At 41.3% G+C, this 14035-nt stretch overlaps 2 protein-coding genes across 3 annotated transcripts; one reads left to right on the top strand and one right to left on the bottom strand.

Moving 5' to 3' along the window:
• Positions 1–283: 283 nt before the first annotated feature.
• Positions 284–6039, bottom strand: rprd1b (regulation of nuclear pre-mRNA domain containing 1B). Of its 2 annotated transcripts, none has more exons than XM_088292133.1 (8): positions 5960–6039; positions 5307–5529; positions 3773–3902; positions 2212–2345; positions 2005–2129; positions 1635–1761; positions 1206–1381; positions 284–794 (listed from the first exon to the last, which is right to left on the bottom strand). In XM_088292133.1, the coding sequence occupies exons 2-8, from the start codon at positions 5455–5457 to the stop codon at positions 645–647; spliced, it is 993 nt and encodes a 330-aa protein (XP_088148259.1). In that variant the 5' UTR covers positions 5458–5529; positions 5960–6039; the 3' UTR covers positions 284–644. The 2 variants fall into 2 exon arrangements, with proteins under 2 accessions (XP_088148259.1, XP_088148260.1); XM_088292134.1 differs by having other exon boundaries at positions 5892–6027.
• Positions 6040–7422: 1383 nt separating this feature from the next.
• tas1r1 (taste receptor, type 1, member 1) lies at positions 7423–13829 on the top strand. Its single transcript, XM_088289730.1, has 6 exons — positions 7423–7604; positions 8122–8428; positions 8519–9280; positions 10263–10484; positions 11121–11241; positions 12130–13829. The coding sequence occupies exons 1-6, from the start codon at positions 7423–7425 to the stop codon at positions 13053–13055; spliced, it is 2520 nt and encodes an 839-aa protein (XP_088145856.1). The 3' UTR covers positions 13056–13829.
• The last annotated feature ends 206 nt before the right edge of the window (positions 13830–14035 follow it).

The raw sequence follows: 14035 nt of genomic DNA, 5'->3' as shown, positions 1-14035 counted from the left end.
GACATTTTTTGGGGTGGTTTGTTGTCTGAATTACCAATAATTGCATACAATAAAATGAAGCACATGTGGTGGTGAAAATCTGAAAAATCTCTGATTTTATCTGCCATGGTGGCACTGTGTAATCTCCACCTGGACTATTTAAAACAAAACAGAAAAACAATATTCAACAAAATCAATGGTACAATCTCACGACGGTGTAGTCACAAGCTCTGATAAGGCCAATTAAGAATTCGCAATCCAGGTAACAGAAACAGCTCCACGAATGCCACTCGACAACTTTAACTCCGGCCTACTAACCCTTGCCTCTTTATTCACTTACATGTTATATCATTACAAATAAAAATAAAAAGAATGATAAAAACAAACAGGAAAGAACTAACTCCAAGCTGGCGGCGTGGAAACTAAGCAGGAAAATCCAGACTGACAGAGTCTCTGTTTCTCCGCAGAGTGCTGCGATTTCACAAAACCTAATATTAATGTCCCGACCGCGATCCCACAAGCCCACCCTTCTCTTGTCCTGCTGGTACCTTGTGACCTCATCAGGCCCCAGCAAGCAACACAGCCTGCAATGGTTATGCTGGGGGTGTGTGTTGGTAGGTGGGTGCGGGAGGACACGAGGGGGTAGTTGGTCTGAGCTCCACCATTCAGTCGGTGGAGAAGAGGTCACCGGCCGAGGGGAGCGGGGCCAGACCGCCGGTCACGTTGGGAAGGAGGGAGAGGTCGGGCAGACTCTGGATGTGGGATTTGAGCTCCTTCCTCACCTGGGTCACCCTGGCTAGCTTCTGTTTGTATTCCTGCACAGAAGAGCAGCATTCAGACATCTTTATTCCTCTACCGATCCAGGAGACAGCAGGAATGACAACGTTCTTGAAATCAACTAGCATGAAATTGAAGCGCTTTCCTAATTGACACACTAATGATGAAACGTTCTGAAAGTCAATATACAAAAGATCAGATTTTAAAGAACAAACAAACTGCGGATGAAAAAATACTGTATGTCTATTTTTTCCACTGGATAGCAGATGCGACAAGTAAACTGTGAGTCCACGTTTCTATTCATACAAAGTAATAACTGTGTTCAACTAAAACGAGCCCACATTTCACAATGTGACATTTTTGTTTGGTGGTGTGCGTAAAATATGTGCCATGGCTCCATACAGGTTGGAAAAGAAGACTGGTGGAGTTGATTTTTGAGTTTGCCTTGCCTCGAGCTTCTTCTCCCTCTCCACTAGCGCCTCCTTCTGGCTGCCGATGTAGTCAGTCAACATGCGCGCCAACTGCCGGCGGTCCTCCAGCTCTGCGGCGAGGCGGCCGTTGTACTCCGCTAGCAAAAGACACGCTTCGTCCACTGTCTTGGACAACTTGTCTGCTGCCTCCTTGTCTACAGGGGGAGGGGCATATGGGAGGACGTGCATCTCATTTAGTCATTCATTCCATTTGTCTTTATGTTCATCACTGTCATTGTTGTGAAAATAATCAAACGCAGACCCTGTTTTCATTTTTTAAGGACAATAATTGTTTTTATTTATGTTGATTTTATTTATAACCTAGGGTTTATATACTAATAAACAAGTAGTACAAGGGATTCACTGTATTGCTGTTTGCAATTTAAGAGGAAAACATATTCAACGTACCAGTTATTTTTTCCAGTAACGAGACATCTTGGACTTCCTGCGGCAATGAGGCGATTTTCTGTCGAACCGCTGCGTCGCCTGATGCCGCGTTCTCCAAGTCCTGCAACGCTTTCACCAGCTCCTCTGTCTGAAAGTGTGTTACAACAACATTAAAATAGACAGAAGAAGAGATGGAAACAGTGACCAAAAAAAAAAAAAAACTAAAAGAGCAACACAAAGCAGGGATCAAAATAGGCACACCTGTACAGTAGAGCACTGTAATATTTTAGATTTTTTGCATGACCATTCCAAGTACTTCTGCTCTCATGTGGGAAAGGTGGCACAATGGTCAACGCCCTCGTTCTGACAAAGAAAAGAGTTGCCTCCTTACTAGTTGATTAGCGGAGGCATCTGCGTTATGAGGAGAGCTGATGCTTCTGTAGTCGTCATCCTCATCCTCCTCTTCCTCTTGCTGGATCTTCTGGTAGGTTCGTTTCACCGGTTTCTTTTCTTCCACTGTGATTACGTCACAATATCGGTGTATTATGATAATGAACATGTCGTCTGTTTACTATTATTATTATTATTATTTGACAACCTGTAGGCTGAGGGCTGTTGGAGTCTTCGATGGCCAGGGTGAGCTGCTGAATGAAGTCACTTCTGTAGAGGTTGCGCTCCTTCCAGATGTTCAGGAGTCTCTCCATGTGCTTTTTGCAGCTCTCGTCCACTTCACTGCAAGACAACAGCGGAAATTAGTGGAAGAACAAACAGCAAAGATAAAACTAGTGCTCAAAGTGCATGGAGCATGAAAGTTATGATTAACCTGTGTGTATGTGTGTATGTGTATATGTATATATATATATATATATATATATGTATATATATATATATATATATATGTATATATATATATATATATATATATATATATATATATATATATATATATATATATATATATGTGTGTTAACAGATGTCAGCTTTTCAGTTTGTCGTCTTTAATTCAAATTCCTTCCTCCTCCATTCACATTGTCAATCTCATCCGCATCTAACAGCAGGCATATACATTTCCGTCATTCGTGGAACTAGGACTACTTCTCGCAATCTGTATCAAAGAACCATGGGAAATGTAGTCATATTTGTCTAATCCTGCAGTCAACTGAGGGTTCTTGGCTGTGCGTTTCCAGTTTTACAACGTGGGATAATAAAATTGCTGTCTGTGTGGGACCGAGAAGTAAACATTTGTTCCTGTTTACTTTCACATTCATGTTTGCATTGTCATTCTCATCCTTTTCTAATCGCCAGGAGGCTTCTATAAGGTTTTGTCATGCCAGAGCTAGAGCTAATTCCTGCTTTCATGTCTAAGGATCATGGGAAATGTAGTCCTACTAGCATAACGCTGCGGTCACCAGTTAGACCCAGCGTAAACTGAGTTTTTCTGACATCTTATTTACAATATTATAATGTGGAACGAGGCCGGCGCAAGGTAAACAAGACAGTCAGACTCTTATAGCAAAAAAGATTTTATAATTTTGAGTGCATTGGCTTGCTTACAGCTATTGAACTGTCAACCAAGATAGCATTTAACATTAGCTAAAGTAATACAATACAAACAATCACCGGTCATCAGATTGACGAGCAATGTTCAAACTTGTTTTCCCCCAAAAACCGACACGCGGCGTTACGCAATATCTCATGTCCTGTTTGAACCTAGCATAATAGTGCTAAATCACACATCATTCAGCTTGGTTGTTTTTGGTGTTTAATTCACTTTTTCTTTAAGAGTCACTTTTACAGTAAACTTCACCTGGGAGTGACAAGCTGCTCGCAGCAAGAACGCTTGGTCTCTCAAGTGTCCCAATTAAGCCTTTTTAGGTGAGTCACAGGTCTTTATATGGAGGGCCTGCCCAAACCGGCACTGGCCCAGTATATCCATGACATAATACGAGTCTTTAGTGTTTTTAGACAGTATTATTTTAGCCCATGTTAAATTTTAGCAAGTTATGGTTTAGTTGCAGTTTCAAATATAGCTAAATTAAAATCAAAAGTCAGTGTTTTTTTTAAACAAGAATTTAATTAAACAAAACTTAACAATAAAAACAATCATTCATGTCATGACCTACATTTAGATTTACAAAGTTTTATTTATCGCCACATACCTGGCAACATGAGAGCAGGCATCAATGAGAACCGTCTCAAAGTCTTTGGTGAATTCGGGTCCTTTCTTTTTACTGTTTTGGATGACATCGTTGGCCAGATAGAGGAACGTCAGCTTCCTGCTGGTTTTAGCTGCAGGAGAACAAATTATATTTGAAACGTGACAACAACACAGCTCTATTGAGTCAAGGTACATTTTAAAATAAGAAAAATCTTCCGCCACACCTCCGTCATTTCAAAGTCATTGTACAAACTTAAATGAGTTACTGATAATTTAATTAAAAAATATTAATAATAACAGCAAATAATTAATAACCATACTATCCGTAACTTCTGGACTAAATTTAGCTGCTCCCTGACAAATATGGTCTCTCAGTCAGGACATATTACATACATCAGTGGATTACTGTACTACTTTCCTATTTAGACAGTACATCTTGGAGCACTTCAGAAAGAGGACAAAAAATTTGAATAGAGAAACCATGAGAAAGTGACCCGAATATACACGGGACTCTTGTATACCAATTCAGTGGTGAAGTTAATAGTTCCCATCAGTTTGAATCACACTACACATCTCGCCTCTCTTAATTAAGAGGGCACCGTCTTCCTATTGGTCAGTGCCAAAGAACCAATCAAAGGACGAGGTAAGGCATGTCACACTATGTGGCAAGATGTATAACATTTCGCAAACGCCAAAGGACCAGTCATAGAGATTTTCACACTACACGGGTTACAATGCATCAAGACAACTCAAAAGAGACAGTACGTTTGTCTGCAACAAGTATGTCGGCCCAAATCAGGCTACATTCGTGAAGTTTAACATTGGAATAAAAGAAGCCGCTGCGCCCCCAAACCTTGGCCGAATCTCACCAAATTTTTGTGAATCTTGATATTAATACACCAACGATAGACTGAAAATATTTAATTCCAACGTTAAAATCACACAAAGTTTCATTTGAATATTATCAGGCTATGACTAGCGTAGTTTTATCGATCGCCATAAAGATTTGGGGGGATGTAGCGGCTTGTTGAAAATTCTTGGGAGACTCTAATGTAAAGTTTGCCGCCCCGCCTGTGTATCAGCATGCGTGCACCTCACTGTGGCTTCACCACACATTTAATTTTTTTTTTCCAGATAGGCATTAATATTTTCTCACATTTCTCTCTCTTTGAACTCTAAGTTCAAACTTTCATAGATTTCAAATCATAAGTACTCTATTCTAGAATGAAAGCAAAGACCAAAACTGGTTTTCAAGACAAAAGAAATACAAATATAAACGTCCATACATGATTTTCTTCAGCTTTAACTGGGCTGGGGGGCTACAGTGCTTTAAGTCAAAAAAGTTTCGGGAATTTGCGGCTTCTCTGCAAACTCTGGAGCTTGTACAGCCAATGCGCTGTTAATTTCAATTTGAAATTAATTCCAAAATGGTTCCAGCCCACTACTATTATACTATACTACTACAAATGTTTAGGCATTTATAATCTAATAACAAGACCACAGCGTTTGATTAGTCTGCTACATCAGAGTCTCACCTTTCTTCAGCTCTCTGTGCCAGACTTTGACGATGAGGCCCGAGTGTTTGCGGTGGTGGATGATCCACAGGGACAAAGTCTGAACGCTCTGTTGCGAGCTGCTCAGCTCGGACAGCTTCTTCTCCAGCGCCGCCTCGGAAAACGACGACATGTCCGTGTGCTGGTGCGCGTCTCCCTGGGAGCAGGCTCGCCACGACTCCGCTCTAAATTGACGGAGCTCGAGCTAGTTGGGGGAAACCACTTGAGTCACTGTCATCCAAACTAAAGTTGCACTTCACGCAAGTACACGCAAGATTAAAAACAAACCAACAAAAAAAGGTGCGTCCTTCCGCTGCCAACTAAGCAAAACACTGTTATAACGCTATACTAGTCGCTAACCTATGGGGATGCTGTCAGGAAAATAACAAACGTGCAGCTTTTGAGTTGGCACTCGGGAAGCAGTTTGCTCAATTGCTCAAGTGTTTGTTTACAGCCACAGCTAACACTTAGCCAGCGACAGATATTTAGCCATCCGCATACTACGAGCTAGCTTACGCTTTAGCCTGAGATGAAATGGCAAAGCTTCTTTAATTCAGAGGTGAATACCTGCGCAGAACAACAGTGGGATTAATAAATTAGCAGACGTCAAAGTGGAGCGATTTGTTGCTCGTTACCTTTAGCTGAACTAATAAGTAAGAATTATCCCCAAAAATGGCAGCTCGCACTTTCACCTCAACATGTGCGTCGCGGAGTAGTGACGTCACCAACAGCCGAACGCCTCATTTTCGTTTCTTTTATCAGATTTTTTTCACATTCATTGACAAATATATATATATATATATATATATATATATATATATATATATATATATATATACATATATATATATATATATATATATATATATTTATATATATATATATATATATATATATATATATATATATATATATATATCCCCTTCCGCATTATAAAAATGGATAGATGTTTTAAACATTTTATATTTTTACCAAATGAATCATAATTCTCTGCAGTACACAACACTCAGCAGCCAAAATTATGTTTTTGTGTCTTTTTTTCCAGATATGGCTTTATATATCCATAAATGTATTTTTGAGGCCGATTTAAACATATATTTCCGATTTTTGCATCACATCAACTATTCCAGTCGTTGTTCATATTAGTTTTTTAGTTTGACCCAGAAAAGCTTGCTCAATTTCCTCCTTGCGTCGTAATTTGAACCAATCAGATAATATAGCATATAGCAATGCCAAAGGGAAAAAAATGGCTCGATTAGGTAATAGTGAAAAAAAAATGGGAAAAATCTGCTCTATCTTTGATTGAATAAATTTATAAAAATGTGTTACTTTGTATTTGTGAATTGTTTTACTCGTTTTCCTGATCCATATTATTTTAATCATTGTGTGTTGCATTATAGTTATAATTCAATACTTTTTTAAAGAACCTGGGAAAACAACAACTTTGTTCGCAGTCTTTCATATTTCTACTTGATCCTGCTTTTCCAGAAAATATACTCCATAAAATGTTGACATAACAAACATTTGCATGTCCATTTGCATCCTTAATGCTGTGGTTGACAAAATACACTGTAATGCTGTCTAAACATAATAACCCTGGCTCGGATGCAGGTAAGAGTCAAATTTTTGCCAATTCAACAGGCACATCTGAAAAAATAAGCTTCAAATATCAGCCGCAATGCAAACTACACATGCATAAACAACCATTTACCCGATGGATATTTCAAACGCAGATTAAGATGTTTAAACCAAGTAAATCCAGTTAAAGGTCATTCTCATGCAGAATAAATGCAGGTTATAGTCACCAGGCACTAAACACACGTAAGGTAAAAAAAACGTGTGAGTTTCAAAAACATCAATTGAGATGGCCCTTTACACTGGTTATGACATTTATGTGACATGATAAGTAATCCTCTAACAAACAAATTAGACATGCAAATGCATATTACTCACCAGGGTAAGATGCAAAATCCTGATCCTCTCACCCCACAGCCTTAAATCCACACCTAGAAAACTTCTCTTCATAACCTGGCTTTCATGAGCAGAGTGGCACTTCCATATCAGCCTTTTTTTGCTTTTGACGAATTATGATATGTGTATGACACTTCTACGTCTTTTCTTTTGTTGCCTGGTTCTGCAGGTGACTAATGGCGAACTGGACTACATCTCCCAAGGAGAAGGACTACATCTTCAGGGAGACTTCTCCATTGCTGGACTCTTTCCTCTCCATGACACAAATGGCGCAAGTGCTGGTTTGCCTGCTCTGGGTCCATGTAATGAGTGAGTTTACTGGATCAACAACATAACAACAACGCTCGTCTTTGTATGTCATATTTATAATGAAGATTATTGTTTTACGTTTTGTTTTTTTGGGTTGTACAGACAATGCAGCACAGTGAGCACACAAACTAGAGAGAGGATGATACAAGAGCGTGTGAGAGATCTTAAGTCTGTATGGTAGTTCAACAATATAACCCTTTTTTGATGATCCTGAGGAGGCGCGAGGGAGCCTAAAAAAACGGCTCTCGAAAAAGTTAACATTCTAATGATTAATATTTATTATTAATAATATTAATAAAAACAGGCTTTAAACATGTCATATAGCTCGTAATTACAGTTTACACATGAAACACTCTCAATTAAGTGAGGCACACACACCTAATACACACACACACACACGCACACACACATGTGGGAGGAAGGTGGAGTGCCTGGAGAAAACCCAGGCAGGCATGGGGAGAACATGACCCACAAGCTTTTGAATTTTTATTCCAATTTATTTATCTTTAATTTATAGAGGCCGCCTCAACAAGCATGGGTTCCACATGATGCAAGCCATGCGATTTGCTGTTGAAGAAATCAACAACAAGACTGGCGCTCACTATCTCTTGCCAGGAGTGTCACTGGGCTACCAGTTGTACGACATCTGCTCTGTTCCGGCCAGTCTGCTGGCCACCCTGGACATACTGGCCGATCAGTACCGACGCCCACCTAACAACACTGAATCCGTTTTTGCCAACATGACAGTGGCTGTCATCGGGCCTGACAGCAGCAGCAAAACTTTTACTCCTGCTGCTCTACTGGGGGCTTCCCTCATGCCACAGGTAAATGTTTTGGCTTCATCCTGAAATGTCGCCCAAAAGCCAAATTTCCCTAACCTTTTGTGAGGAGTGTATGTATTCTTTTTACCGCAGATCTCTTATGAAGCATCAAACAAAAAGTTGAGCAACAAGGTGCTCTACCCATCCTTTTTCCGCACCATTCCCAGCGACAAGAATCAGGTGGAGGCAATAATCCAGCTGCTGGTTCGTTTCAACTGGACCTGGATCGCTCTGTTGGGCAGCGACAACGATTACGGCCTGGATGGCATGCAGAGCCTGGCCCAGCTGGCCCCGGCCCACGGCATCTGTGTGGCCTACCAGGGAATCATCCCAGCCTACAGCAGCGAGACAGCCAACCTGATGAGGGGCATAGTGGACGGCATACTCAGGACAAAGGTCAACACCATTGTGCTCTTCTCCAGTAAGTCCAAACTCAGTGGCTTCTTCCCGTTCGTTGTTGAAGGCAACGTGACAGGAAAGGTTTGGATCGGCACGGAGGATTGGTCAGCTGCGACCCGCATTTCCGGGATCCCTGGCATCCACACTGTTGGAACGGTGCTCGGCGTTGCCATCAAGAACACGGCCATGAGTGGGTTTAGGACGTTTGGCAGGAGGATCGTGGAAGCTTCGTTGCATCACGGTGACGCTCAGGCAGGTTCGAGTGTCACCAGTGGTGTTTGTCTGCAGAGCACAGATGTGTTCAGCCTGGCCAGGAACAACTTCACTTTGGAGAAGTATGACATCACCTCTTCCTTCAACGTATACAAAGCAGTGTATGCTGTTGCCCATGCTCTCCACCAAGCTCTTCAATGTGACTCTCGACGGTGCCAAAAAAGGAGGGTGTATCCTTGGCAGGTCAGCTCTGTTGTTTTACCCAAAATGAAGGGCTTGTCTTAAATCACTCACTCATTCCCTACTCTCAATCTCAACATCGCAATTTTACCATAGTGGACTATGTAGTTCACTCATCAGTCAAATAAACAAGTACATTTTCAACACTAATGATGTTATTGCTGTCAGATAATTACAATTTAGCAGATTCATGTCAACTGAAAGTTCTTCGGAAATTCATTTAAAATAAATTAGCAGGTTGGGGTCAAAACGCTGTGACACTGATGCTATTCGTCAGCCCGTCTATTGCGACCTACATTATCTAAGATTTTCAAAACGCAGCTACTGACCAACTTAATGCCACATAGTCCCACATAAAGGAAAGTTGCATCATTGATTTATGAAATTTATCAATAGTACGTTTTGGTCATCAGTGTGTATTTAAGTGACATAATCCACCTCGTAATACCGTCATAACGCCTCTAAATATTGTAGAAAAATGCGATATACCTATTTTTCGCATTAAAAAAGGTGATTCAAATGATCAGATAATCAGCGAGATCTGCAGACACTAGATAAAGATCCTGTTCATTTGAATCAGGCGTGAAGGGAGAGAGATGGAAAACAGGCAGGACAGAGATCCTCAAGGAACAGAATTGAAGACCCCTGCTCTACAGATTCAAACAGCACTACTTAGTGGCTAGCGAGTGACTCCGATACAAATTCAAAGGGCTCGTTTTCATCAGCAGTCGCTTCGACTGATGTTAAATAAATGAAATAAAATAAAAGAGTACAACATGCACAAACGATGTGGTACATTATCAATATACAATAAAGTTAATAACACCTGTTGTAACATCCGCTATTACATTACACAAATGAATGCTGTATTGCCGTAATCAGCATTCACATCTTTGGGTGTAAGTAAGCCATTTTTAGTCATTACATTACAATTTCGAACACAACCAAGGTGTTTTCTTCACAAACTCCCCCTCTTTGCTCTCAGCTCCTGCCCATGTTCAAAGAGACAAGATTCACTCTGGAAAACACCTCTGTGTACTTTGATGCAAACGGTGACCCTCCAACTGGATATGATATAGTAACGTGGATTTGGAGAGGTACCGAGTGGTCCTTGCGAGTGGTGGGCTCCTTCAAACCACATCCCCTTCAGCTTACACTTGATGAAGAGGCCATCGAGTGGCACAGCACCGGAATGACGTCCAGATCAGTAAGATTTACCTCTGTACCATTTTGCCACTGGGGTGGTGGGGTCCTCTAAAAGGGGCATTTTCTCTGAAAATACTGTGTAAGTTATACAATTACTAGGGGTTTGCAGCTTTCCCATAAAGGACAATTTATTATTTCTCTTGATACATGGGATGCATTATGATTAAGGAACTGTACAGTTTAAAGTTGAACTATTTAAATCGGTTCGATTGGTTGCCCTCACTTCTTTGAGATCAATACCAATTTTCCCTTTAAAAATCGGGTTTTGTTACGCCCCTGTTACTTGTCTTAAAAGCGAGCAAATACACCATAAAAGTCACATAAATTCACTTAAATTTATGAAACACTAGCAATATATAATTATACCTCCACTAATATATAACACACTGCTATTTTCTTTACTACAAATATGGCGTGGCGGTGGTTGGCAGCACAGTTGACTACTGGTTATTAGCACATCTGCCACCTGATCCGGGAGGTTCTGTGTTTGAATCATTATAAAGATGAACAATCCCATTCTGAGGGGAAAATAAGTATTTTAAAATGTAGTTCTTTAATTTTAAAATGGGTCACTCTGATCCGCCAACATAACAGGAGACTTAAAACAATCTCGATGCCTCCTGTTTCTTGTGTCCAGGTGCCGTCGTCCATCTGTTCTCCGCCCTGCCCGAAAGGCCACAAGAAGTTGATGAGAGGGCAACACGCTTGCTGCTTCGACTGCCAGTCCTGTCCTGCTTCCACCTTTCTCAACATAAGTGGTAAACATTTCGACGGCCATTTTCAATACCACTTATCCAGTCCAGTGTGACAAGACAACTCATGAAATAATTCAGTTTCCCCCCACTTTTTATTTTATTTTTTACATTTTAGTTTTTAACTTGGTTGAATTATTTTTAACAGGTATCTAACAGGACAACAGGGAAATCACACACTTAACCCAAGATTTACCAGTCCTGTTATATCTAGGTCAACCAGCAGATGGCGCTAAACACCAATAACAACCTACGCGAATAAAACTTGGGTTAACGTATTGTGCTGGAAATGTTGGATTTTTAAAACCCACAGATCATTCATAGATGAGGGGGGACATGTGCAAACAAATCTATTTTACTAATACATTTATAATTTATTCTCAAAACTACCACCCTCAACAAGAAGTAGTATATCAAATGGATGTAAAGACAACAAATACCCACACTACAAATGAAAAAATAGTAATGAGAATACATTTTAATTTTGGATGCTTTCATGTCACACAAGTTCGCCTTACAATATTAAAATAATTAAATTTAGAACCACAAAATGAGAATGAAAATTATAAAATAGTTGAAGCGTGGTTGAGGGTTAAAATCTGGGCTCGGACCTTACTGCATTCAGTTTTTGTTCTCTCCAGACTACCATGGGTTGTCTTCGGGTGCACAAGATAAAAGTTGTTATACCCAAACCCATTAGAAGAAATATTTTTGTTTGAATGTAAGTTTAAAAAAATATCTAAATAGACTTAAAATTGATGAAACACTCCCTGAAAGTTACCCAAATACTCATACCACACTTGCAGAATTACTGTACTGACCTAAGAGATTGGGTGAGTCTGTCTATGTGGACATTAATGAGAAGAATCCTCCCTGATGATCTCCTGTTCCCAGAATCCACTCAATGCCAGCCGTGTCCACACGAGCAGTGGGCTCCTGCGAGCAGCGAGCAGTGTCAGAACCGTACGGTTCTTCTTCTGGCCTGGAACGCGCCCCTCGCCGTGGCGCTCCTTTTCTTCCTGGCGTGCTGCCTCTTTCTGACCTGCAGCTCGGCAGTCATTCTCCTGCTCCACCTCCACACCCCCGTGGCCAAGTCAGCCGGGGGACGCACCTGCCTGCTAATGTTAGCTGCGCTAACTGCCGCCGCTTTGAGCTCTCTGTGCCATTTTGGCCCCCCGTCCCGCGTGTCATGCCTCCTCAAGCAACCGCTGTTCACATTCAGCTTCAGCGTGTGTCTGGCTTGCATCACCGTGCGCTCCCTGCAGGTGGTCTGCATATTCAAGCTGGCCTCCAAGCTGCCACTGGCCTACGACAAGTGGGCCAAAAAACAAGGGCCCGAAGTGACCATTTTCTTCATATCCGCCATTGCTTTGCTCATTTCCGTCACCCGCGTGGCCCTTGACCCACCTGAGCCGTCCCAGGATGTGGACTTCTACAAGGACAGGATTGTCCTGGAGTGTAGCAAGACCCTGTCATTTGGCGCGGGCGTCGAGCTGGCGTACATGTCGCTCCTCAGCATGGTGTGCTTTTTCTTTAGCTACATGGGCAAAGACCTGCCGGCCAACTACAACGAGGCCAAGTGCGTCACTTTCAGCCTCTTGGTGTACCTCGTCTCCTGGATCAGCTTCTTCACCGTCTATCTTGTCAGCAGAGACCCCTTCACCATGGCTGCGCACGTTTTTGCCATACTCTTCAGCGTTTTGGCCGTCCTGTGGGGCTACTTCCTGCCCAAAGTTTATATCATCATACTGAGGCCGCAAATGAACACCACCGCTCATTTCCAGAACTGCATTCAGATGTACACTATGAGCAAACAGTGACTGGTAAATGGCATTCTCTGATATTTAGCTCACAAACAGTGCTGGGACAAGCACAAATACTTTGTGACTGTACACTGTAAAAAAATATATATATATTTTTTTTTTTCCTGGGGCCCAAAACAGTAATTTAAATTGGGGAAAAAATAAATAAATATTATTGTCATTTACAGTACCAATGTGAATTAGCAGAGCAAAGCAAGCGTCTTGTTTGCTCCAAATCTTTTTTCATTTGTAATGTGAACAATTTTGAATCCTCAATGACCGTGAGGCCTGAAGCAAAGCAAGCGACACAGTGGAATATGACTGAAGTCAACCATCGTACAGTTAGACACACACCCGTGCACCAGACAATTGACCCCCTGCACATTTAACAAGTCACTGCAACTAACAAACTCTGACTGTAATAATACAATATTCACAGGCATACATTATTTATCCCCCGCAAGCAAAGAATGTCTAATATGTTGCTTACTGAGGAGCTGTGGCCTATAGACAGTGTGTGTGTGTTTGCGTTATGCTGTCCCCAGGATGCCAAGATGCACACATCAGAAAGAGCAGCACTATGACCATTCAACTGAAGCAAATAATTTGACAGAAACCGTTCCATTTGTTTTGAATCAAACTTGTATATAAAGATACCACTGCTTAAATATTGAATAAGGTGAATACAACGTCCTAATTTTTTTTACATTTATTCTCGTTTTGTCGGTCAAAAGAAGACATTTTCTATCTTCCTGGAGCCAAGTACAAGTGGTAGCTGCTGCAAAACACCCGGCAACATATTTTTTAAGAGATGATTTAACACTTTGAATAAAGGCACAATTGGCCTGTCTTCTTTCTCTCTCGCTGTCTCTCGCACACACACACACACCCACGTACACACCGTGCTGTTAGCCTCTGTTTGTGAGCGGAGATGAAAAGGTCTTTTGTGGCTGGGAGGTCAACCCCATTGACGAGTAGACGTGTGAGTAAAGTCCGAG

Source organism: Idiotropiscis lumnitzeri, chromosome 3, assembly GCF_059441095.1.
Source record: "Idiotropiscis lumnitzeri isolate Australia: NSW breed Sydney's pygmy pipehorse chromosome 3, RoL_Ilum_1.0, whole genome shotgun sequence".
Classification (NCBI taxonomy): Eukaryota; Metazoa; Chordata; class Actinopteri; order Syngnathiformes; family Syngnathidae; genus Idiotropiscis; species Idiotropiscis lumnitzeri.
This window is presented reverse-complemented; position numbering and strand designations above follow the sequence as displayed.